This window comes from Ciconia boyciana, chromosome 3, assembly GCF_034638445.1.
Source record: "Ciconia boyciana chromosome 3, ASM3463844v1, whole genome shotgun sequence".
Classification (NCBI taxonomy): Eukaryota; Metazoa; Chordata; class Aves; order Ciconiiformes; family Ciconiidae; genus Ciconia; species Ciconia boyciana.
This window is the reverse complement of record NC_132936.1, coordinates 73,684,285-73,711,291: the sequence shown is the minus strand read 5'-3', so window position 1 is coordinate 73,711,291 and position 27,007 is coordinate 73,684,285. Positions and strand designations below refer to the sequence as shown.

Genomic DNA, 27,007 nt, shown 5'->3' with positions numbered 1-27,007 from the left:
AAGTGTGTATCATACGTGTGCTGCCACTGAAAGAAACCACTAATTAACTTGGCTGACAGTTTCTGCAGATGCAAGTTAAATGAAGTTGTAATTATCCCTGAACTGTTTTGTTGGTCTCGTTGCGCTCCTGTGTTTCGGTTTTGATCAGCAGATAATGGTCAGCCATCCGGAGCTCGTTAACGCCAGCTTCCAGGTAGCGTAGGCGGCCTTCGTTTGAAGGGTGCCGCAGCGAGCTGTGCCGCGCTCCCCCGAGACCTCCCCACCTGCCACGTGTGGCCTTAGCAGCCTCGGGAGAGAGGCCATAAAATTTATGAGCGGGGAGGACAAAACCAGCATCTCCCTCCAACAGTATGGCCCGCGGGTGGGTGGCGGGAAGCCCACAGTGCTATTTTACCTCCCTGCCCTCCCAGCGCTTGTCAGCATGGCACTGTTACCAGGAGGAAACTGGCAGCCTGTTTGTTTTCTCTGGGGAGAGTGGCAGCAGTTGCGCAGGCCTGGAGGTGTGCCATGCACATCTGCATCAGCCGTGCGGCCGACGCTGGGGAAACTCCCCCTTGCATTGCTGCTCTTCTCCATCTAATCAATCCGCTTTGTAACAGGCGGCAGCAAATCGAGTCCACACAGCGACAGCTCTAGCTGGAGTGAGAAAATCCTTTGTTGCTCCTGTTCTTCATATTATTTCCTGAGGACGTTTTCATTTACCAAATCATTAAATGGATCTAAAAGTTGAAAGGGTGTGCAGTACTGGGTTTGTGTCTACTGCCATTGTCAAAGGCAGAATAACAGATGAGAATGGGTTTTGGGTCGTATTAGTTTCAATCTGAGAGATGCTGAAGCTGTTGAATCAGGATTCTGTTACCTGGTACAAAGCTGACTGACAAAAGATGAAGTCTGATAGAATCATCTCTGACTCACAACAGTCATTACTGTTTTGTTTGGTAAGTGTGAAGAGTAGGAAGAAATAATTACAGTATAACTTTGTAGCACCAATTACCTCAAGATTAAATCTAAGTGTAACTACAGCAAATCCACATTATTCAGGGTTATACTTATTTCAGTGATTCACATTGTGGATGCTTTCTAAATACAGCAATTTTAAATTGATTTTTATTCATATTACTGATGGATTCTTGAAATCTTTAACCATTTATTAACATTATTATTGCTCATACTACAGGACTGTTACAGTAAACAGGAAAAAGCCCTTCTTTTGGTATTATCAGTTTAACTTGTTAGAATGAAGCTCAAAGTCGATGCATATTGGGAACCAGCGTCAGATATCAATGGAGACTAGGGTATGAGGAGGTTTTTTTTAATTTAAACAGTAGTGTTTAAGCAACATGGATACTTTGAGCATTTTGAAAGCTATGCACTATGTTAGCCTCGTTTTTGCTGTTATCACGGGACTTACTAGTTTTTGCAAGTTATTTTTTTTCCATGAAAGGCTAAAAGGTGGAAGAGGACGTTTCTATGTTTCAGTTCTTCTTGGAGAGCTTGTTGCCACCTCCAGACCCTGCATGCTCTTTGAAGTAATGGAGGGGAGCTGATGCTGAGCATGGATATGAATGAATGCAGAGCTTTTATCTTTGCTCCAAAGAGTCTAGTGACCCAATTTCTGTTAAGATTTCCTGAAAGGCACTGATGTGCCTTGGATGGTATATTTATTATTACTATCCAAGTACCTATAATACTGTCAGTGCTTAGTAACGGTTATGATGAAGAAAGAGCCAATAGTAAGGCATAGCTTCAAAATGATAGTGCTAAATTCCCATGCTATGTGCCTACCATACCAGGGACCTGTCCTGGGAGGTGCTGGCTGCCCTCCTTTTCCACTGACCTCAGGGACGGTGTCCAGCACCTCTTGGTGAAAGCTAGTAGCAAAAGAATTGTAGCATATTCTGTTACGATCTTTCCCCCTTCTCTATCCATGCATAAAAGCAGGGTTTCCCATGAGTATAGTAATACAAAAACCTTCATGAGAGAAAGACAAATCATCATTACAGTTCCCAGGACACAACACAAAGTTTTAAGTAAGGTCAGTGCTGTGGAGTGATGATAGCAGAGCGAGAGACCATCAATGTGTTTATATTTGGTTTTGTAGAACACTGTAAGGAGTTTTTTTACCTATTTGGTCTGAAATTTTCCAGAACGCTTTAGAATTTGCAGGAGAAACGCATTTATTTAGGAATAAAATGATATCACTTCTGTCAGTATTATTTACCATGTAAGACCTGCCCATGTTGTCATCAGATACAACTTGGCTAGGTATGTGTCCCTAGTGGGACTAAACATTGTCACCACAGAACTGTACTGAGCAGTTGGCAGTAAGGTAGCCCAGGTAAACCTCCTGCTCACTGCCAGCAGGAGTTGCTCCTGTGTATGTGAAGACTGGATGTAATTAGTCTGTCATAAGGTCTCTGAGAAAAATCTTCCTGCTATCATGACTCAGAGAAGAGAGCTTACAGTAATGCGCAGGCAGTGACTGTAATTAAGCGTGTTCTTAACCACTTCTGTTTTGACTGCATTCAGACAAGCCCTATTGATTTACTTTACCGCAAAATATTTGGCCACGTATTTGGGGAGGGTGGGAGGTGGGAAGGCAAATTAATTTAATATTCATTCTAACACATTACTTGGCTTTTGTATACCTTTTTGCCCTTGGGCAGCTGCCTAATTTCTCTGCTTATTACCTAGAGGGTGGGGGATGGTGGTAACAGCTTTTTCCTATTCTTCCTGCATGCATCAGCCAGCAGGAGATGCTGTAATCCATAATGTGGTTTCCCTGCCCCCATCTTTTCTGAGACCAAGCCTATTAAATTGGAACAAAGCCTTGCTCAGTTCAAGAATTAGGAATCTCAAAAGCCATGTGTTTCACTGCCCTATTTGGCAGACCCAGGCTGAATAATCTTTACTTGTGGTACAACAGAAAATTTTAATTGCACTCCTGTCAGTTACCACTTGCTCCCCCTCCCCGCCACTGGTGTTTCCTTCCTTGCACTTAGGACGGTAACAGTAATAGTTTGATTGTTTGAAAATACTATAAGAATGTAATTTGAATTACTACACCCTTCACTAAAGGGCTCTCATTCTCTTTTTTTTTTTTCTTTTTTTTTTTCCTCTGATATAAATTTCACTGTATTTCATGTATTGCTGTTCCGCCCTTGGTTTTCCGAAATGCAGGGAAGTTGTTTTGCAGTGCCAGTGGTGTACTCCATTCATCAATAGTACAGCCTACACCAAAGAATAGGGATTCTCCCCAGGCCCTCTTAGCCTTGCCAAAATACAAGATGCAGTTGAGAGCGCCTTGTTAGAGAATCTCTCCCATGCGTAGAGGAGTCTGCAGGAGAATTGGAAAGGAATGCCGTATTGTAACAGATACAGAATAATGTGCAGAGCTTCATTCTGCCACATATACCTATGACAAGTGGTACATAAGTACAGTTGTAATGTCATTAAAATTAATTATGCTAATCAGTGAGAGAAACACTTTGCCATGAGGAAAAGTGTCTGGCTTGCAGATGCAAACATCAGCAATATGCTTTCAAAATTATTTAACTAAAACCTGGAAACAGTTAACATCTAGGAATTTGCCTAAGCAGCTATTCTAGTATCAAGACAGACCTCCTGGGAGAATTAAATTTTTGTGCTCTTGTTACTTATGACAAACATTTCCCACTAATTTCAGCAAGCAGTGTCGTCACCAGCTAATGTATAATACATCTTTCACCAAAGTAGCTGTTGGATGCTCCTTTGATTTCCTTGTAAGTAATCAGAGACCAAACCCAGACATGGGATTGCTGTTTCCTTCAGCTTACCTAGGGGGGCTGACACTACCCCTCCACATTTTAGACTTACATAGCCTTTGTAATTCATACTCTTGCAGTTAATTATGTGAAGTGGCAAAAACATTTATGACCTCTGTTAATTTTCGTAAAAATTTTGGAGGCCTTTATTTGTAACCTCAGGATGTGATGCGGATTATCACATCTGAGTTTCACACAGTTTTCTATAAACAGCCTCTGCAAGGGTTAGAGGTTTGTGAAACTTTCTTAATGAAACCCAAAACCTTCAAAACTCAAGTTGCAAAGCCCCAAACTTAGATCAGTTTCACTCATGGCCATGAACTTTTAAGGGAATCTGGGATAATTTCAAGGAAGTTGCTGTCATGTTTCACTTGATGTGGGCTGGTATGTTATTGAAATTGGAGAATACTAGCTGGTTTTATCTGAAGCTTAGAATTTTCCATAGGGTTTTACATCAGAGTTTTGGGGCTGAAGTAATTCAAGGGTAAGAACCCAGCTACAACACACCAGTGAATCTAGTTTACATGACCACTAGGGAGTCACGGTAGTGCACGGTCACTAGTACAAAGATGGAGAAATTGAAAAAGGATGTTTGGCTAGGTGGCTCATTGAAATCAGCCAGTCGTCAAAGGAAGTAGATGTTTAGTCCCGCTGTGATTTCACCGTGTGATTGATCTGCAGCGAATTCGGATTAACTGGGCATTGATGGTATGATCCTGAGTAAGGGGAATCTTTTCTTGGCTTAAAGAGGGTGCTGTTGTGGTATGCCTTTGCTACTGCTTTCTGCCACTGGATAGCAGTGATTAGTAGAGGTTTTGGTCTGTGTTTTCTTGTGCTCTGAGAAGAATTGTCCAAATTCTGGATTTGTCCCAAGGTTTGGGATTAGGTATGGTTGACTATAAGACAAGTGCTAATTTACTTGAGCATCACAGAGTCTGTTTCTTAGGAAGGGAGGTCTGAGCCCAGCCTAGGAGGAGAAATTGGAAGTCACACTGCAATGCTTCATAAAGCCGCAATGTGGCTGGTTCTAGACCAGTCTGAGATTTCTGAATTAAACATCATTTGCCTTTCGCTTTCTTAGTGATGTTCTTTTTTATAGCACTGAAACCAAGGGGAGAGGAAAACAAAAAGTATCTAAGTTCACCAATTTAAAAAACATTTAAGCAAGGTTTATTTTTCTGTCAAATTAGCCCTTTATAAAGGCAAATTCTCAGGGGGCTTTTTGTCAAAAGAATTAAAAAGTGAAAATAAAAAAAGCCTGGTAAAGGGCTTAAGTTATATTTCCTATAGACACAGCCTCCACTCCAGCAGTCGTGTTTGAGGGTCAGTCTTCGTCCTGGGTTTGCAGAGATTCTCTGTATTTTTTTCTTTCACTGAAATTCCATAGACAGTAATTAAGGAACTGGAGGCCAGCAAGAGGTCAGCAAGCCTTCGTCAGTGAAAACAGGGATTGTTTGCCATGTACAACACTCCCTTTTTTCCTTGTGGTGAATAGAAGATTTGCTTAGAGCTGATGACTTACGCCTTTCTTGCAAGTTATGCAGCTAGCGAGTAACTGGGGGAATCAATCAGTGAGCAGAAAACAGCTAATTGAGTCCAGCATCACGCTTTTTTCTTCTTTACATATTCAGCACTGGAATCGGAGCCAGTTTGGTGTCTGATAATGTAACTCCAGAGAAGAGGCATTTTGTGCGCAGGATTCGGAGCAAATACAATACTTAAGAAGAAGGGTCTGATCCTAAATTTTAGGGTTACGAAGCTGACAGCAGTTGAGGACTCAGGGGGAATTACTCGAAACTGAGCTTTAGGCCTATAAATGCCGAAGCTGGTAAGTCACTGAGCGTGTAGCGTGATGTGGAGAGGATGTGCCTCCTGTTCCAGAGAGGGAGAAAGAGAAAAGGCTTTTGTGGTTATTCTTAGGCACAGCACAGCATGCATAGCTTTTCTCAGTTCTCCTCTTCCTTTCCTTGGGCTTTTAAGTTCTTTTCTGTTCTATTTTCCTGTCTGTGACTTTATCCAGGCATCTTTCATAAAACTTTTAAAAAGTTAGAATGGTTGGGTTTTTTGGCAGATGTAAAGGCTGTTAGAGAGAAAGAAGAAAGGACACGTGTAGCCACGTCTCCTAAAGGGAACAGCAAAATCTCTTTGCATTTACTAGGGAGCTTGTAGTTCTGAAGTGAGCTAGCCAGGGCTGGGGGATGTGATGTGATATGCCCACGAGTCTGAATGTGTATTTTTTCCCCACTTTGCTGAACAAGAATTGTCTGATAGCCAAAAATAATTGCAGCTTGGGCTTAATCAGATATTAAGAGATTTCCTGTTATCTTAGATGGGAGGTTTCCTAGCAATTTCAGTTTGGGGCTGAACTATTACTGGGCATAAAGCGAATTGTAAAATTTTAACATCTCTCTAAATGGCTTCACAGAGCTCATGTAAAAGTCACATATGGTTTTGTTTATGGAGCTGAAACAGATTAATCAGTTATGATAGCTTTAACTGGATATTGTCCTAGTGTTTCTTAAGCGTTTTTATTAGGACCTGGCTAGCAGGCTTTGCCTATCTTGTGTTTTTTAAGGGCTGCTGCTATAACCCTGAAGTGCTTCCAAATAGTCCTGCCGAAAGCTAGCTACTTACTTCTGGTTTACATTTTTCCAGTTAATTCCAAGTACCCTAATAAATGTTGGTTTTCTCTGTGTGTGTGCGCGTGTGCATGTGTGAAGCACTAATTCAAAGGGGGAGGTTAGGATTGTTAATTCTATGGCGTGTGAAATGGGCTGGATGTTAAGAGAGCGTGTGCCTCGCCTCCGGAACAGGCAGTAGCAAAGAGCCCGTGTGAGAAAAGTGGGAGAGAAAGCAGAGAGGATGCCAGGAGCAGAACTGTAGGGAGCTCCTTGAATATCAAAGTGCGTGTGCTAATTTCCTATTTGTTCCTGGATGTAAGGCTTTTTGCTTTGGTCTTACGTACGAGATGATGCAAAGCGTGGCCTTGAGAGGTGCACGAGTAGGAAAAGTATTCCAAGCAGAAGAGACGCTGGAGGTGGCAGGGGGAATGGATCTCTCCTGGATTTGAGAGCACCTTCATAGGTTTGTGGCCACGTTTGTTAGCGGCGAAGAGCTGGGTGGTGGGGATGGGCCTTGGCCTCTCCATAGTTTTCCAGCCATGTGGTACGTGGTGGCTGCAGTCCTCTGCATACTGTCCTTGGTATTTCCAGATGCTGTTAATTTAGTCCCTGTTTCCCTGTAGTCCTTCACGCGTTTGTGCAGCCGAGCTCTCCAAGCTGGCGGGTTTCCGCACCGTGAGAGCATTGCAGATGTGTCGGGGATGCACTTGCTCCAAGCGGCGCGGGGAAAGGCGGCTCCGCCCGGCCAGCCCCGCCAAGGGGCCCCGCAGGCTTCGCCGGCTCCCCAGCAGCCCGGCCGAGCCCTACGCTCTCTCTTTAAAGCAAGCACGATTTTTGTGCATCGGCTTGGCCAATTTGTTATGGTTTAAGGCTGTGGAGCCAGCTGTCTGCAATCTGATGTAATGTTGCCCTGGAAACCAGAAATGAAACACTTAAGCATTCACCACAGAATTACTACATACAGCATTAGCCAAAATAATTAAAAGTTGAGCCATATGGGCTTTCGGATGGAACAACTTGGAGCGGAGGAGATGGAAGTTAAGTTGTTCCTATTTACAGTACTGCAAATCCGTTTGTTTTCCCCTTGGAGTGCGGGGAGAGGCCTGCTCCGGTGGCGCGCAGGGGGACGGGGAGATGGAGGGGCCCCGGCTGTTTTACCGGCGCGTTAACGATGCCGAGGCTCGGCCTGATGGGACGACCGGGAGGCGTTGGCGGAGGGGAGTGCAGCATGGCCTCCTCCCGTGCTGGGGAGCCTCCGGCCTAGCCTCTTGCAGACGCATCGTTCCGTCTTTAACAGACTACGGCTACCCTTTCGCAGTGCTGCGGCGCACTGAAAGGCTCGTTGAGGGGGGAGAGGGCAGAGCGGGGCTGGCAGCCGCCTGTGCCGGAGCCCCGTGCCAAGGCCTGGCTGCTAGAGCTGTCCAGGAAGCCATTTGCCCGGCCCGCCACGCGTTGGGGAGATTGGGGTGATTTTCCCATCTGAAGTCAGGGACAGCCACCAAAAAAAACAATTCGGTCACTGTGGAAGCAGGGAGGGTAGAGTGGGTCGGGGAAGTCAAAGCATCGAAGTTCAGTGATTTCCAAATATGTCGCTTACGGCCTGAATGCTTTACATTTCTGTTTTCTGTTTAATATTAGCTGTAAAAGAAAGCGTTGCTTGAGCTGGAAAATTAAGGTCTGTTTCCCATGCGCCAAAATGGAAACTTTTGATAATTTCAAGGCCTTTTTTTAAAAAATTGTTTCAAAAACAGGAAGTGAAACAAAAGTAACCCTTTTTCAAAACGGTTTCATTTTCAAGGAATCAGCATTATTTGACAAGAAAGTTTCCTGAGCGGGACCACTGGCGTAGTCACCGACGTTTTTAGGCCTTTTTGCATAAAGTTATTAGCCATCCTTTTCCTTTACAAAAGATTTTCCATGCCACAAGCTACCCAATATGATAGGAAATAGGCTGCTGGAGAAAGACTGACTTTGTTTTTAGTCAACCCATTATCTGGCGGCTCCTGTTGTTAAGCTCAAGCAGTTCTCGCCTCTCTCGGCCGAGCGCTGGCGTTAGGAAGGGTCTGTCACTGCCTGAGGAGGACCCCAGCTCAAAGGGTGCCGGCAGTCCTGAAGCAGTGGGGAAAACCAGCTGGCACTTGATTACAGTGGGACTTTATTTATTTTGAAGTGTGGTGGGGACCCCCTGTACCGCTCGCTCGGGTTTGATGTCAGTACCTTGCGCTGAGGCTATTTTGGTGCTCGCTTTCGTGGTGGTAGTTGTGAATGCAAACGTCAGACATTGTAAAAGCTTTTGTTGTCGTTGTTGAGTCTTCATGACCCTGAGGGGGACAGTTCTTTGTTGGATACCAGTGGTGCAAAAGTAAGACCGGTTGTTTATTCTTTGATGAAATCCTGGGCGGGACGACCAGGTATGAGCCAAGTCTTACAGAGCTCGCGGTTTTACAAACAGTAGTCTTGCAAACCAAGGGTGTACGAAAAGTAATGAAGGAAAGCCATGACTTAGAGTAATTGCCTTTAAAATAAACGTATCTCGAGTGCAGAGTATGCATGATGGTTGCTTGCCAGGATGCTCTTAATGGCCTAAGAAGTCTTGACTGAACTTCTTGATTACGGTCAATAATCCATTCGTCATCTTATCTAAATATGTCTGTCTTGTTGTTTGACAAGTCACTAAGTTGTCCCAGCCATAATCTCTGAATTAATGCTCATCTTGCTGCTAAATTTATCTTGATATAAACAAGTCTGGTACTCCTCTTTACAGCCGTATTTTTCCCAAAGAAAGATTATTAATTACCTAGCCAGCCTGTACCCATAATAAACGCATTCCTGCGGCACTCGGATGGCAGAACGGCAATTCCTGCTGCCATATGTGGTCCATTTGGTATTCCTTCTTGTTCTGGACTAACACAAAGTTTGTGGGAAACTGGTAATTGACAGTGCCCTTGCAGAAAGTGGCTGAAGTTTGCTCTGGTGTGGTTCTGCTGGCGTTGTGAGGTGCGTGCCTGCGAGGTAGGCTCTCAGAGCTGCCCCGGCTCCTTCAGGCACTCTTTGTGCCTTTGAAAGTGTACCCATGCAACTGCTAATTGGCGTCCTGCCCCATGGCATCTACTGTTATTACCACATCCTGATATTTAAGAGTATTAGAAAAGCAGAAGGCATTTTTATATTTGCCCGGTCTTTTATTCAGCCTCTAGATAAGCAGACAGCATTTTTGCTGGGGAAGAAGAGAGAGCGGCTGCTTTTTTTTTTTTCTCCTTTTTGTGCTTGCGTTTGTTGGGGATTTTTCTTCTTTTTAAAAGTTTAATTAAGGAGAAGGAGAAAAAAGGATGAGCACGCTGTGGAAAGCCAGATAGCTGCGCCAACAGGAAGTTGCATGAGTGTTTTTTTAGAGCCGACCATTAGGAATGCGGCAAATTGGCTGGGACTGTGGGTGAAAACAAAGTAAGGTATACGATCCATACCGTGCTCCAGCTGGAGTCCGCGCTGCGCGCAGGAATGTGCAGCGGCGCACGGTGCCAGGGCTGTCCTGGCTGAGCCGGAGAGTCCTGCCGGCTTTCCTCTCCTCTCCTCTCCTCTCCTCTCCTCTCCTCTCCTCTCCTCTCCTCTCCTCTCCTCTCCTCTCCTCTCCTCTCCTCTCCTCTCCTCTCCTCTCCTCTCTCCTCTCCTCTCTCCTCTCTCTCCTCTCCTCTCCTCTCCTCTCCTCTCCTCTCCTCTCCTCTCCTCTCCTCTCCTCTCCTCTCCTCTCCTCTCCTCTCCTCTCCTCTCTCCTCTCCCCTTCCCTTCCCTTCCCTTCCCTTCCCTTCCCTTCCCTTCCCTTCCCTTCCCTTCCCCCCGCCGCCTTCCACATTCTGAACTGATTAAAACAGAGGAAGTAGCACATTGAACGTTGAATCTGGCTCGAAAATCGAAGTCGTCTTCATGTTCACAAGGAATGGATTGTTTCAGCTTGTTGTGTCACTGCTGCTGGAGAGAGGGGAATTTTTTTTTGTCTCTGTAATGTTTGATACTTGAGGGAAAACAGCTGGAACTAAGCATACTGGATCAGATGCAAAACGAAACGGGATGCTGGGGAATATGGACTGCACTGTATATCTGAAAAGGTCAGAGTTTTCCCTTGGTCGGTGCTGGAGGAATGCTGTGTCCATCTTAATTCCAGCCTCGAGAGCCTTCAGGAGGAGTGTAGGGAGCAGGGAGGAGGAAAGGAATATTTTGTAGCTGTGGCAGTTCGTGAGTGAGGCAGATGAGGTCTCCTCCTTCCTTTTCCTTCCCATCCCTTTCTTGTGCTGCTGTTTTTTTATTTTCTGGGAAGACTGGAGGGAAAAAAAAGAGAAGTCGTCAATGACAGAGCTTCAGTTTGGAGAAGCTGTTTATAACCAGGTTTAAACAGCAAATTCTGAGATGCCAGACAGACCAGTGACTGACCCAAACCACAGGAGCATAACTGGTATGGTAAGAAGAGCCCTGGGAAAGAGCCCTGCCTGAAACGTACTGAGAGAGGACGTGGAAGTAGTTATTACACAATGCATGGGAAGAAAGACAAGGGCAGGAATGCATTTCGATGCCTAGGATCTTACGTTGCACAGATTTAGAAATCAAAATGGTATGTCACGCTTTCAGAAAAAGAAAAAAAAAAAAGAAAAAAAAGAAAACCCTCACTAATTTAAATGTTTCTGTCTGACCTGGGCTGAAAATATAACACCAGTTACAGAGCTGCATTGACACAGCGCAGCAGATGAGCTGGGTTAACTTGACTTGAAGGAGCAAGCCGTGGAACTACTACTTTATTAATATTCCCTTTGTTTCTTTGCCAGTCAAGAGAACAATCCGATGATGAAACAGAGGAGTCGGTGAAGTTTAAGAGATTGCACAAGCTGGTGAATTCTACTCGCAGAGTCAGGAAGAAACTCATAAGAGTGGAAGAAATGAAAAAACCCAGCACAGAAGGTAAAAAGCAATGTGCATATGGTTAAAACTGTGTGTATGAATACATGTTTCTGTTGAGAGGGGACAGAAAGTGGAGGGCTGGGGGAGGGAGGGGTGGAGTGTTCTTAAGGGATGGTAGGAAAGCCTGCCTTGTCTATGGTGCATGCCTTACCCAAGTAATTGCATTTTGAGACTGTGGAAGGAGGAAAGTGACAGCCTAGGATGTGGTTACTGCTGATCTCCTAGTATTCCCAGAGCAGCGCTGGAGAGCCCCTCATTAAGAGATTAGAACTTGGTTTATGTTTTATGCCCCATGCTCGGGAGGGAATGAGACTAGGAGCAATCCCAGCTGGCTGCCCCCCAGGCTCAGCAAGGAGGTAAGCAGAGCCACCACCACGTTGCTCCCTCCTCCAAGGCCTGGGATGGCACACAGGTGAAGCTCTCGCTAGTTTTGGGAGAGTAGCGGCTGGTTGGTGGCGCAGTTGTGCCACATGGCATCATCCTGTGGCAAAAGTACAGAAACTCTATCAGACATTCTTGTGGGGTAGCAACTGCCTCGTGTAATATTAACTCCTACTTCTAGGGGAGCCTGCTTGCAGTTTGGCTCCTGAATAAGCCCTGCTGCCAAGGGAGAGGGGGAGAGAAGGGAGGAGGAGGAGGAGGGTGGGAAACGGGAAGCAGAGTTCAGTCCCTGGGAATGCCATGTCGCAGATTTAACTCCGGATGACCTGTATCCATGTGTGAGCACTGAGATTAACAGAGCCTGAGCCTCAGGAGCCTCTCTGCACAGCCCTGCTTGAGTCCTCACTCGAATTGAGGGCACCCCTCTGTGTTAGTGGCCTTCCCGGGATCATATGTCAGTTCCCCTCAGCTTTGCAGTGAGCCAAGCTGTATTGTGATTCTTTCCTAGTGCATTTAAGGAGAACGTGTGCATCTTCTTGGGTATGTGACAGGAGAGTGTTGGCAGTTTTATGATCTAGCCTGCCTCTCTCCTGCGTGATGATGGTGTCACTGGCTGGCATGAAAGGCATGGCCAGTCTAGAGCTCTGGACTGGGCAGCTGTCTTGGTCTGAAAAGGTTTTGTCACCTCATAGGGTGAGCATAAAGCTCAGTTACCTTGGAAGCAAAAACATGGTTTATGAGATGGGGCAAAAAAAAAAAAGCTATTTTTCCCCTGCTCTGGGGAAAGAAGGACCCCAGAGAGGCATGTCCTACCCCCTCCCTCCCTGGGGAAAGCTGCAGGGAGCAATCAGCTGGCGGCTCCAGGGGTGGGAGCAGCTGCAGGAGCAGGCAGCCCAGGGGCCACTGAGTGTGCAGATGCCTTCCTGCAGTTTGACCAGACTTTCAGCATGTTAACTGTCTGTTTTGCTCTCTATTCCCTCTCTTACAGCGCTTCACCTCCTTGTTTCCTTTTCTCCTTCAGTCTTTCACTTAAGTGTCCCAGTTCCTTCCAGGTTTTTTTCCAGTTTTTCACCCCTGCCCCCCACAGAAAAATCACTGAATTAACAAGTGTCTCAAAAAAAAAATTTATTCTGCTTCTTTATTTCTCCATCTCCTTCCTGTCTTCTCTGTCTTAATTCCAGGCTTTTCTGAATAAATTATCTATAACTCTGAGTTTGTATTTTATCTAAGCACTCTGGAGTTCCTTTGTAGATTGGCTCTTGTGAAAACCTGTAGCGAAACCAGTTATTGATAAATAACAACATGGATTACTTCTACATAACTTCTACATAAGTAGAAGGCCGCTTAAGTAGCCAAGTCTACATTAGGAGTAGATACCTATGGCTTTTCTTTCAGTAAATTCTCCCCACATCCAAGTTTTCATGTGGCAAATTAAGTGCTTCATAAATGCTGTCCATCCCCATATCTCATAATATAGGTCTGTATTTCCATTTGGATATGCAAGATGACAAAAAATACTGTGGTCGTATTTGGGGATTGCTGTCTGGCCTTCCAAGTTACCTGCAGTTGACTAGATCGGTTCTTGAGCTGTTTGCTGCTGTTTGAATCTGTGTTATGAATGTGAAGTAATGTGAAATCCTAGATGGCTAGGTTTTGGGGAGTTGGCTATAAAATTTGATTGAGTAACATCAGTAAAATTTCAGTAAATTCATCAGTGTTCAACAGCCTTTAACAAAGTGTGAGAGTAGGCTTGGTTTGAAAACTGACGTGCAGTTCCCCAGAATAAAGATTCCTCATAGTCCTCAAAACTTTCTTCACAGAGAACAAGTTTGCCAAATTTCCACTATATGTTCCTGTAGTTTTTAAAGAAAAGTACACTAGTCCCAGATGCTTCTTGCACATTTCTGCTATTGACTCTGTTATCACACTACATATACATACATCTGGATGATCTGATGCTCACTAGAATGTGCCAATATCTGAATCCATGTGTATTTTGTGTTCGTCTGCTCCTGGTGAGCTAAATAACTGAAGCTTTATAATTCCTGGGCACCAGTCTTATATAGCATTTAAAAACAAATCACATCTACATCTGTGTCATTATGGCTTTGTGTCATGGACTCACTCCAAATAACATCTGTTACAGTGTTGACACACAATGCATATTTTACAAGCTGTTTAAAAACATATTTACTCAGTGGACTAAAATTGTTTATCAGCACATATTCGGTCCCAGGCGAATGTCTATTTTCTGTTCAAATTGAGAAGCAGGGAGGAAGAAGAGCAAGTTGGACAGTCCAGTGAAAGTGGTGTAAAAATCAGACTTCAGTCTACAGACCTACCCCAGAGAAGTTATCAAGGGTGAAAGTTGTGTGTCAGATGTGATCCACTATCCCTTCACTGTTTTATCTTGGTAAAATAGCATCTTGGGTTTCAGCAAATATATGCCAAATATGTTTTGCCAACAGAGTGAACTGAAGGTGAGATGGGAAGCCTGTACAGGGCAACTAATCTTTCATCTTGAAACGTGTCCCCTGTTACTGAATGAGCGAGTTTAGTAAATCATAGGTATTTTGGTAATGGTTCAAATTTAGCTCTGCTGTAAGACTGTGGAAGCAATCAAAGATGAAGGCAAAGTTGGGTCAGGCAAGAAATTTATTTTGGCAAGAAATAAATAGAGTCACATTTCTGTGTGTGTTTCTGATACGTACCCATGAATGCTGTGAAATTTGTCAGGCAGGACTGAGGAGGTTATATACTCTTGTTTGACTCTTTCCTTGTTACTGCATCTTAATACCTGAGCCTACACTTTGCTTTACCAGAGAAAAGTTTCTTGAATGATAAATGTGAAAAGGAATTGCAATTTCAGGTCCTTTATTCCCTTTCTCTCCACTCCAGAAAGGAGACCTGGCTGTTTGCCCATCTCCAGTACTTGCATTGCAAAAAGTCATCTTCCCTTTCTGTGGAATATGTATTTGGTGAAAACCAAGTGTTTCTGTCATTACCAGGACACTGTTGAAATTGGCACACCTGGAATTTGACCTACTTTTTTTTCTTTGCATCTGTTTAAGTAAATTCTGTGTGATTAAAGTTGGTGCCTCTTCCCTCATTGAAAACCCAAAACGTTTTAATTTCATCCTGGAGCTCAGCTCCATAACTTTATGGGGAAAATACTGCTTTCTGCAGCAGCAGCAGCACTGGGTATTGGAAAACTGGACCTGAGAGACACTTGTTTGGCTTTTAATACCTGGATATGCTTCTGACCTATTGTAATCTCGCTAGAGCTGAGCATCATATGCAAGTATCAGAAGAAAAACTTGAGAAACAGATCCCATTTCCAGCTTTTAGTGGGAGCATCTGTGGTCTTACTTAGCTGCAGATGAAAGAGGGAAACTTAAAATAACGATGAGTTTACGTATGGGTTGCTGTCGTCTGTCTCATCCCAGATCTCTCACTTCACAAATGGAAGGAACCGCCTCAGATTTATCCACTTGCAAACACCTTCTGGGCTGCTTATATCAGGAAGAGTTTTCTTCCATTTTAAGTGGGTGATATCTTAAATAAATACAATAAGGCTCTACAGGGAAACATCTTAGAAAATTATGAATGATGACATGCATTGTGCTGCTTTTGTCCCCTGTAGGTGTGGAAGAGCACTCACTTGACAACTCTCCTATACTGGATGACAGATCGGCACTTTACTCTGGAGTTCACAAGAAGCAATTCTACTTTGATGGCTCCTGTGAAAAGCAGCCAGAGGACGACTCGGACTCACTTACTACTTCTCCCTCATCCAGCAGTCTTGATACGTGGGGAGCTAACCGGAAGCTGGTGAAGACCTTCAGCAAAACTGATAGCCGTGGCCTTATCAAGCCTCCCAAGAAACTCGGGACATTTTTCTCTTACCCAGAAGAGGAGAAGACCCAGAAAGTTTGCCGCTCCTTGACAGATGGGGAAATGAAGAAGAGCCTCGGCTCACTGAGCCATGGGGTAAGTACAGAAAGCATTTGCTTTTATGACAGCAACAGGCACAAGCACCATCTTCTGGTGTCCCTGGAGGAGATTCAGAGTGTAAGGAAGCAGATCCGATTGAAGAAAATGGATACTAACTATTCCTGTTCCAGAGCTTTTCTTTGCCAGCGCCCTGCTAGGAAAGGAGCATCTCCTGCAACTTGCGACCTACAATTACTGCGACACAAAGCGAAAGGGGGTGGAGGTTGTGGCTCCCCAAACAGAAGGCTACGAGGGCGCACTTCTGTCAGCGAGTTCAATATTACCTATGTGGTGGAGAGAAGCCTGTACAGTCACCTCAACCTCTCACAGCTGGTGCGTCCCGTTACTGACAGGACCCTAAGCAAGGCTGACAAGCAGGACCTGAGGAGATGCCTGCTGGAGGAGGATGAGGAGGCCAAGAGGAAGTGGGCTGCCACAGTGGATCGCTGTACTAAAAGGGTTCTCTTGAGAATCCACCAAAAGTCTGTGAGTCAAAGAGTTGCCATGAAGGTGGTCTTCCAGTTTCTGTGAGGTTGCAGTCAACACTTTCTGCTTTATACATTTAACTAAAACTCAGTGCTTCTGCTTTCCTTGCTGTTAGAAACTCCTAAGCACTGTAATTAAGATGTAAGGGAAGAGTTTGATATAATCCCGTCAGCGAAGAGTTTTGTTGAGTCTGCAGTTTCTATGTGTACAGAATAACTCAATGAGAGAGAGCAAATATGACAAAATGCTACTTTTTAAATTCACCTAGTGCAGAAATTGAGATCACTGGTGATCAGAGGAGCTTTGAGATGCTATAAATATGTTCTTTGTGATGCTCTGGGAGTCGGTCTTCTCTTAAAGGGATACCAAGAGATGAACAAAATTTTCAGAGGATTAGAGCATCCTTAGTCAACTGTGCTCTATTTCTCTCCTGCTGTCATTGCCTCATATTGGCCCTCCCCTTCTCAGTTTGCATCTCATCAATTCACCCACCCAGCTCTGTGTTCTCTGTTATGCACACAGCTGCAGAATGACAGGGAGTTTTACATTGTGTAGACACTGCCCTCCTGCTTGCTGCTCACCACCACCAGAAGCCCCTTCTGCTCTGTCCGTGGCCACTGCTCCTTCTTTCTAGCATGGGGTGAAGGTGGCACCTTCCCTCAGAGCATTGTGGAAAGGGAACAAGGGGTGGCCAAAAAAGGAAATTGTGCTGTACAATGGGAAATTAAGTGATTTGAGGACTCCAGAGAGATCCAAAGCTGCTTCCTGATTATGTGACCCAGTTTTGACAGTTCCCTTAACCATGATGCTGAGTTTCCTAGGAACTTGCCTTTGTGTCCAGCCAGATCTCCAAAGCTGAGCCAGCTAGTCTGTTGTCTTGTTGACAATGTAGGTATGTTCCCTACTTCAGTGGGTGGAAACAGCAGTGCACCCATAATGTTAAGCAAGATATTCCAGTGAACAATACAGTAGAAACAGCTTTTCTTCTTGAACTACAGATTTTATTTTGAGAGGCCTCTGCTTCATTTCTTCAGGTGTGAGGTATTCTCAGTGTAAGAGTCACAGCCTTGGTCTCCTTGAATAACCTGTGGAAGGTGACGAAGCCTTCATGGTTCACTTTTTGCTCTTCAGCCACAAAATAGATAGTTTTTTTCTACCCAATACCGTAAATGTTCTCTCGGCAGCTTCACTATTTCTTCTGCATTGACTGCTTGCCCTGCCACTCACAGGGTACTGTTTATTTTCACAGACATAGTACTCAAAAGACATTGTTTTCCCATAAGGATATTACAATAAGAGAAACCTTACTCGTCCTTCTGTGGGTTGAACAATAGGGGTATCTCAGGCAAAAGAGCGTATTTGTATGTGCTAGAGATGCCCCATAATTAAAACTGTCTTTGTAAATACAGATGACAGAAGCAAGCTTTTCAGTTCTTCTAATAAGTAGTCTTGCTATAGTAATTTCATTATGAAGACCATCTGGACTGACTTTTGCTAATTCAGAGATACAAATGGAGAAGAAATGGATAGTGTTTTGTTGTTGTTGTTGAGGAACTGCTCAGTCAACTGCTCCTCCAGCCTCATTTGAATGGGGTAAATGGTGGAGACATGCTGCTCTTACTAGCTTTTTCAACACACTTCTTCCTGAAACTGCAAAAAGCTGGCAAACTTCAACTAATGCCACTCCTTCTTCCTAGAAACGCTTAATGTTTGTTTGCTGCAACCTCAGGGAAATTGCAATGCCTATGTATTCAGTGGAATTGGTCACTCTGTCTTGCCTTGCCATTCATTTTTGTCATTTATATTTGTTTCAGTGACCTGGACATCCATGAAATTTTCAAATCGCATCAGTTTTTCTTTTCTCCCAAAACAATAATACTTTTGATTGCATGGCCATTCCATTGAATATCCCTCTCCTCATCCACAGACCTTTTGTTTGGTACAGTATTGCCAGGGTCGCAACTGGAATCTGAAGGTGGAACTTAAATGTTAAATGTATGGGGAGGTCCATAATGAAACATCAAGCATCCTTAATATGGTACATTTATTCAGAAGCATTTAACCTACAGTCATTTTGCTCTCTGAGAAGACTGCTTTAGGAGGAGCTCTGGCTGGTTTGACAGACAAGTTTGCTCAGAGCAGTTCCAGATGTCCTCTCTTTGTTGCTGGGATTACCATACGCTGTAGAATTAGTTAGAATGGACTCCACAGGACGACGTTATTCATAGCTAAATGTGCTGTGCTTTAAAAACTGATCTTATTACTTGTGGTTGGTCTCAAATGCTTTCCAAAAGCAATTTTTAAAAGCTATGCCATAGTCACATTACCTTCTGGGGGGGGGAAAAAAAAAAAAAAAAAAAAAAATTCTACATCACAGCACTCTTTAATGTGTGTGTGGCCTAGACAAAGCTGGCTTTGAGTTCTAGTAGAGTTGTGTTGGTTACAAAAACTGTCATCCAAGCACTGTAGGTACACAGCACCCAACATAAAAACTAGAAAAGAAAACTTTTTAAAAGCTATTAGTATGAATGCTGATTAGCAGTGAACAGAGCAGGAAGAATGTTTACATTAATAGAACTAATTGATATAATTGTTTATTAAGTGGCACAGTTCATAGAGCTTGCCTCTTCCTAAAAGACTGTCAAAGCAGACTGGTAGTTCTCAGGTGGTGGGCCTTCACTGTCTCCCAAGTACATGCTCACGGTACTGATTGAGCAATCCTTTGTAGGTCTGATCTGATGCTTAGTTGAGTCTTAAGGTGTCTTTGAAGTTCCTCTGTTGGGTAGTTCAGCCCTAAGAACTTGCGGTTCACAAGTGGTTATCTTCTGCCTCCTGTTTGTCTCAACTCTAACTCTGAAGAGAATACTTCCAATAGACATCTGCCTTGTCTCACAACCCACATGCAGAGCCCAGAGTTGAAGCTGTGCACGTAAATTGTAACTGCCGTACCTTCATTTCCCTGGATTGCCCTGTGAGACTTCTGGCAGGGCCAGGTACTTGAGTACTGTGCAGCTGGTTGTTCAATGGCCAAATAAAAAGTCAAAGGTTTTACCTTTTGGATTACAAAGCAAAAGCTGGATTCTCTCTGAGCCCCCTAAGTGTCTGGTCTTTTTTCAAGTGATACCAAAGCTTTAGCAGAGATTCGTCTGCCACAGTTAAACAATGGTGGGCTGAGGAAATGCAACTGTACTGAGTTTGGTTGCCCTCTGCTCCTGGGAGGGAAGCTGTGTCATAGTGCTGATTTTCTTTTTTTATTCAGGATGATTATGATAAACTGCATCTGTGCATTCAGCCAAAACTGAGTCACACCAATACGTGATTGTGGCACTGTAAACGTAGCGTACTTTCTCCCAGAGCTGCCACATATCACCACAGGTGTGACGATAAATACCTAATCTGGAATCAGGGCTTGCTGAGTCTCTGGGGACACAATGCTTATGGGTAGCTGGGCTGGTTTTTCCCTCCTCTTACCAAAGGCTTGCCCTACAAGGCCTCTAGCGTTTCCCTGTATTTCAGTGGAAATGGAGTCTATGCAGCTATTCCCAGAAGGTAGGTTATTCAATGCTTTAAAAGATTGGTGGTTCTCTGTTTCAGTGCTACTGTGGACTTATTTATGAAGGCAGATGGGAGTGCTGAGGTCGAGTTGCCAGCACCCTGGAAAACTTGATGCATAAGATCAACAGTTTCCTCAGACCAAAGTCTTTTTTCTTTTTAAAAAGAAGAGTAGGCAATAGATGACTCAACAGCAGCAGACCTTAGGCCAAGGAGTTGTCTCTGGAAAAGACAGATGACTCAACTTGCTTTAAACAGATTTCTTGATTTATGATCTCCCATCCTTTTGTTTGTTTGTTTGTTTCCATTTTTGCAGACATTTGTGTTTTCACTGGTGTTCTCCAAATCACAGATGTTTTGAGTGAGCTAATCATTGTGATAGAACTGTATCCATCCTTTTTTTTGCAGAGAACCTGTAGCTTTGGAGGATTTGACTTGACAAATCGTTCTCTTCATATTGGAAACAGTTCTGACCAAATGGTGAGTTTAAGACAAGAAGGCGCAGACTTGAAATAGCATAAAATGAAATGCGCAATAGCCTTATAATAGAATGAATTGTAATTTAGGTCTGTAATAACAGTTTGAGGATCCAAGAAAGCAGAGTGTCTTTGTTAACCTCAAACTTCCTTAGCTTTGAGAATAACATACCCACCCATATCCATGTGTGTATAAGTATTTATATACCATATGTGTAAAGAGGCAGGAACAAGTGATCAAAGCACAGATCTCGGGGCACATCTGTGGGCTATTCTTATGTCTGACTTCCTCAGAGCATCACCCCAGGCAAAACATATGATTACTATACTTTCTTGGTAAAAATATTTACTGTTTGGAACGATGAGGCAAACTTTCATTTGCTGAAGATCTGCAACTTATTTGTGTGGAAGTCATTATGTAAGAGGTTTATTATTTGTTTTCTCATTGTATCTGAGAGCTCTGGAGTAGACCAGGATCCATTTGTGCTGGGTGCTGCGCAATTGATCTCAGAGCTCTTTGTGTTTAAAAAAAAAAACAACACACCTCCCCTGAGAATTAATTCCATTTTATGTTACTTAATTCCATTTTATGTTGCTCATGTTCATCCCAGTGTTACTGTTGGTCAGCCCGTGGCCAAAAATAACAGAACAGAAATGAGCCAGAATGTTATATCAAATGAAATTGCCAACATATTTTTTCATTTGGCCCATATAGGTTTTTCTTTTCTGTTTCAACATGGGCTCTGATAACTTCTCTCTTCACTTAAATCAAGTCTAAATTGTGAAACATTTTATATGCCAGCATTATATTATTTTTTATGTCAGCTAGATTTTTTGGGGTTGTTTTTGGGTTTTTGATTATTTTTTCTTAACATCATAAATTACTCCTAAATTAGCCAAAACTGTGGGTGATTGTTTTATTCATCAGTTTTCAACTCAGTAAAAAAGTTAACTTCCAAACTTACAGTGTTTATCTTTAAACGTAGATACTTTGGTATACTTAGTTCAGATTGGTTTTGATATAGGAAAGTGTGAAATCTAGATGTTACATTTTTCCCTACAAGCATCAGTAGTGGGAGAGATGCAGTGCACAAAATAATGTACACAGATCAAGGGGTTTTTTCTTGAAAACATTTAAGTCCATTAAATTGAAGGTTTTTTTCCAAAAAGATGAAAAGAGCTGTCCTTAATTTCTGCTAAAAGACCAAAAGTTACCAAAGAAGTTGTGATCACAAACAACTTGTAAAGGAAAAAATACAGAATGGTGAGAAATGAAGTATCAGCTGAATTTCGGAGAAATTTTTGGGGAGAACATTAGTGAAGTAGCAAATATATATAAATTTAGAAAAAAAAGATAAATCTTTTATGTAGAATACAGTGTACACTTATTTTAGGGTTCGTTATCTTATGTACCTAAATTGTCCTCAGAAGGATTATTGAACCAAGTCAGAGACCAAATTCAGTAGTCAATCTATTTGGCCAAACAAATTTTGGTCCTTTTTGCATTGTGATTTTTGGCGCACCATTGCCAATGGAGGGTGCTGGTAGTAGCTCTAATAGAGCGGCCTTGCTGTGGTTCCTGACACGCTGTAGAACGAAAGACCATGTCTAACATGCTGCATGGACAATCTGAGTAAGGGCTGAGTCATACAAGTAAGTTTGGCAAAATGTCGACTGATCCATGTTAATTCTTTGTGTGTGCTTGTGGCGTAAGTAAATGCTAGGTATCTTAAACTGGTTTATAAAAGGTTAAATGCGTTCAAAGCAGGCTGGTCTTTGTCATCCACTATATATGGACCAGCTAATTTAGTTTGGCAGTACCCTGTTTTATGTCTTAAGAATAGCTGTGCAAGTGTAACCTTCTACCATAGTTGATGAATTTAGTAGCTTTTTTGGCCTTTTTTTATAAACAATCCACAGTAAAACCACAGAGACTGTCATCAAGAGATGTTAACTGAATGCCTGTCTGAAAATAATCAGTAAGTTTGGGTAGCCAAATGTAGGTATCCATATATATATATATACACACACAGATATATATTTGGCTAGTATCTCAGAGGCACCTTTACTCCTGTTAAACTGTATATAGTATTGACCAACATGAGCCACAACTACTGTTGTATGTGCTGTCAGGAGGGCTTACCCTGAAACCATGGAGTTTTCTATCAGGTCAAATACTTACCTGAAACTCAAAGGGATAAAGGCATCCTAACAGACCCTAACACATCTTCACACAGTACCTGCAGAAAAGGTTTTAAAAATCAAGCCTTAGGAATAAGGTACAGTGGACTGCTACAGTGGTTTGCACAAGGTCGCAACAGTGAATTTAAAGCAGTAAGCAGGCCACCATGCTGCCGTCCTGTGTCTGCCTGGATACCTCTACAATGACTGCTGACTGAGGAAAAAAATGGTTCTTGTATTTTATAGGCTTAAACCCTGTTTTATTTTGCAGGGCAAAGAAGGAGACTTTGTTTATAAAGAAGTGATCAAATCACCCTCTGCCTCCCGTATATCTCTGGGCAAAAAGGTGAAGTCTGTAAAAGAAACCATGAAGAAAAGGATGTCTAAAAAATACAGCAGCTCTCTGTCTGAGCAGGTATGTAAGGTCTGGAGTGGAATACACTTAATAGTGTAGAAGTGATAATCAGTATTGATTCCCATACTTCAAGGCATCTCTGAAGAAATTTCTAACAAGACTATGTCATGTGGCTTATTCCTATGTCTTTATGAAATCCCTCACTGTGAAATGGCTTCCTAAAGATGCCAAACCATGAAAAATGCATTTTCAGATTTTCATTCGAGTAGCTCATCAGCAGAAGCTTGTGGTTGATGGCATTACACATCTCGCTCTATATTTCCATTTCTTTATCTATCATCATTATTTATTAAGGGAACAGGTCTGTGACACAGAGTCACAGTAATATATTTAATCTGCAATTTATACCTTAGTTTAAATTCCCAGCATAACTTCACATACACGGTTCCTCTCTGCTATTACAGATCTTTTCTCCATCATAGCTTGCCCTCTGCAGCAGCCCATTAAAACAGATGCACAATGTAGTCAGAAAGGGGCATCCCACAGAAGATTTTCCTATTATTCTTTCATGACAGATTTTTATAGCTTATTCTTAAAGGCAAACCTGAAGTACATTAGTTGTAAATTAGGCTTTGAATTACAGTGGCCTAGGAACAATTGCTGTCTTTTTCCCTTTTGGTATACTTTGCGTTCCTTGCTTTGGTGGAGTGTCAAAAATTCGTCAGCATTTGTTTAAAACCAATCTTGCCACTTGAAATGTGTAAGGAATAGCTTAGAAAGCCGCTGGGAAAGCGGAGCTCTCTCTGGCTAACATCGCCCCCAAGTGGTACCAGCCGCTGAGTCGCCGGGGATGCTTGCAGCCGTGGAGAAGTGGGAATGGGAAAGGGAGTCATGCCCCACCAGATCTGCCTTTTGGTATTAATGCAAAGCGTTAGTGCCTGTAAAAGGAGCAATTCATAAGATTCAAAATAACAACCCCAAACTTCAAAATCTGGAGACTGCATAGAGAGGCAGAAAAGTGACCAGTTATATGCAATGCTTTGCAACGTTAGAATCCCTTTCCTGTAGGACTATTAGCCATACTTATTTGTAACCAGGGGCAGTGCTACAGTTATGGTTATTTAATTTAAATTTACAGTTAAAACATTTTAAAGTCTAACATGATTTGATATTGATAAGAAGATGCGTTGGTGTCTGACTGGCCTTACAATGCCCCTCTGCAAAGTCTGCCTAAGAAAGGGATACTTTGAGAAATCAGTTTGCAGTGAGTTAGCAATACTTCTGCTCTCTGGCTCTCTCCAAGATTGACTTGACCTCTGAAGTCATATGCTGGGATGACTTTTTTTTCTGATGATTCTGCAGCATGCAAATAATAGCTTTCATCTGAAAGTTTTATGACCACACATCTCCACAAAAACTCTTCTTGTATGCAAGCTACAGTTCTTTTGTTTTCAAACTTTTTGGCACAGTCGTTTTAGAATATTTGTACCTTTCTGGCATCATGACTCAAACTATGTGCCAGTATCTCTTCCTGCATTCAAAAAACCCAAGCAAAAGCTATTCTGGCCACAAGTATCTGCTGCTTTGCTTTGACTGTGCTTCACAGAGGCTGACAGAATTTCCATTTAGGAAAGACCCTTTCTGATTTCCTCTAATGCTTGACTGCATGAAAAGAGAAATTGCCTCACCTATTGCACATGTAGAAAATCTCTTTATATTTATGCATTTATGTTTATGAGTATTTATGCTATGCACAGGCTGCATTTTCTGGTTAATTCTTTTTTTTTTTCTTCAAGGTAAATGAGCAAAGATATCAACAGTTCACTGCAAAAAAATGTACAGTGCTGTGTGTCTCAGTTGCATTGTCTGATTTGTTTGTATTCATCTTTGTACAAAATCCTGATTCAGATAGCTGAATTTGGCGTTAGCTATTTTGCAAGTACTGCTTGCAAAAATATCGTGTCATTAAAACCTTTGAATTGGGAGTTTTCTGTAATGTTTCTTTCTACTTACAATGCTAGCTTTTTCAGACTGGACTGTTTGCTCCTGTCCCCACTGTCATGCCTAATAAAGTGGCGTTTCTGCCACAGCTGAGTACCACGAAATAAGTGGATAAACATAGAAGGTTTCATCCTGTCTGATAAAGAGCAGGAAAACGGAATCTCTTTCCTTGGAGATGAACAAGCAGCTCCTGTCAGTGCCTGTGTTCATTTACCAAACTGAAATGGTTCAATCCCTTTCAGGAGTCCAGCCCTGGGGTCATGCCAGGTTCTCCACAGTCACCGCCACCAGACACTGACTCCCTGGACAAACCCAAGCTGAAAGCCGGTGGCTCAGTAGAGAGCCTGAGGAGTTCCTTAAGCGGTCAGAGCTCAATGAGTAAGTTTGGTTGTAATTGCGTTGCTCCATTTCTGTGGCTTTAGGGAGCAGAGATCTCCACAGTAAGCAGAATCAAGAGAAAGTCAAAGCAGAAACAGTGGTTAAAAAGTAGAAAGGCTGATGGGTTAGTCATTAAGGGTTTACAAAGAACCATAAGCTCTTTGGTACAGAGATGACCTTTTTTGCTTTGTGTTTATACATAGCCCCGAAAAAGTGAAATCCTGCTTTCTGGCTGGGTCTGCTGGGTCCTGCTATTATGATATAAATGATTGGAGTGAGAATTACAATCCTGGGCTACTAGTAAACAGGCTCATCTTTACACTACATTTCTCCTGGGCACTCCTGATGGGCTTCCCACCCCCCCTCCAGAGGGACCTTGAGGTTCTCTCATTAACTAGTTAGAGGAGTATTACTTAAAACCTCTCTGGTTAAGATTGTCTCTACACAAAACAGAGCTTAAGTGGGACACAGATGGTGTGAACTTGCTTCACTATGGATTACTAACCAATAGAAACCAAGAAAGTACTGGGAAAAAAACTGAAGAGAAAGCTCCATTTTTAAATAACTGAAAGTGTGTTCTGAAAATCACCTGCTTTTTTTTTTTAATAATATCAATACAAAGTGTTGCCATAAAATCAAATTTCTGGACATGAGGAGGGTTCTGGAACCCTCATGCAGGATTCAGAGTTTATTTTCCTCACACCACTATGCTTTTTTTTGTGGGCAAAACTTCCCAGAAAGATGACATTCTCCTGTGATGTACCATAGATGAGACACTAGTTAAACAGCAGTTAAATACTGAGGAGCTGAATTTGGGAAAACAGGAGAGCAAAGTAGATTAACTAACTCTCCCATCACATGTGTATATAAGAAATAGGAGCATTTAAGGACTTTTAACTTTGATTACCATGTTTCATAGAAAGAAGACCCATTTTCTGTCTTGTCTCTGTTTCTGAACCTTCTTCACAAAGAGATTCTTTTTTGCAGACTGATACTATGTCTCTCACACAGGTGGTCAGACGGTGAGCACAACAGATTCCTCAACCAGCAACAGGGAGAGTGTGAAATCAGAAGATGGTGATGATGAAGAGCCTCCTTACAGAGGACCTTTTTGTGGAAGAGCCAGGGTTCACACTGATTTTACTCCAAGTCCTTATGATACAGACTCTCTGAAGCTCAAGGTACCGGCTATATCTGTTTTTAAGGGGTCATATATGTATTTTGGAAAATTCTTAATTAAGAGCTCTTGCAAGAACTATACAATTCTTAGTCTTTTAATGAGTTTACATGTGTTTTTTGAAGCCCTTTAACCTGTCTTATTCTGATACATTTAAGATTTTCTTGAATTATAGCAAAATGTTATAGAATATAAGTAAGCATTAGTATTTCTCCATGTCCAGGGAAAGACACTTGCGTGTTTAGTTTCTGGAAAAATAAAAATGTGCCACAAATTCATTTCCATTTTGCAGGATTTTGTTTGAAAGATTGGAAAAAAACTTTGTCTGCCACAATGAACTAATCCATCAATGGAAAAATTTTCAAAATCCTTGGAAGAAATGTGGATGCACCTACACAGAGTGTCTCTTAAAGGCATTTCAGTTAATATAACTTGTTTTGAGCTAATATTGAATTACTTTGCTCACTGTGAGTTGTCACCCCCCTTTTAATTTTTCTGGATATTGGCTTTTATTATTTTTAGCTGTGCTGTATTTGATTCAAACTATTTGACTCCTTACATTCATTACTTAAAATTCCGAGAGCAGCCAATTCCTATTAAAGCAGATGTATGTAAGGTAATCTCTTTAAGGGCACAAAAACAGTTGTGTATCCATT

At 42.5% G+C, this 27,007-nt stretch overlaps 1 protein-coding gene across 8 annotated transcripts in view; it reads left to right on the top strand.

The window, feature by feature from the left end:
* LOC140649244 (SAM and SH3 domain-containing protein 1-like) overlaps positions 1 to 27,007 on the top strand; it is a 578,691-nt gene that overhangs the window by 532,608 nt on the left and 19,076 nt on the right. For 6 of the 8 annotated variants that reach the window (XM_072856149.1, XM_072856151.1, XM_072856148.1 and 3 more), the window contains 6 exons: positions 11,239 to 11,371; positions 15,396 to 15,742; positions 20,192 to 20,263; positions 22,712 to 22,855; positions 25,039 to 25,174; positions 26,186 to 26,355. In XM_072856149.1, coding sequence (XP_072712250.1) covers positions 11,239 to 11,371; positions 15,396 to 15,742; positions 20,192 to 20,263; positions 22,712 to 22,855; positions 25,039 to 25,174; positions 26,186 to 26,355 — 1,002 coding nt within the window. Of the gene's footprint in view, positions 1 to 10,275; positions 10,528 to 10,605; positions 11,028 to 11,238; positions 11,372 to 15,395; positions 15,743 to 20,191; positions 20,264 to 22,711; positions 22,856 to 25,038; positions 25,175 to 26,185; positions 26,356 to 27,007 lie in introns of those variants that run through there. The other 2 variants (XM_072856156.1, XM_072856155.1) reach the window with 2 other exon arrangements.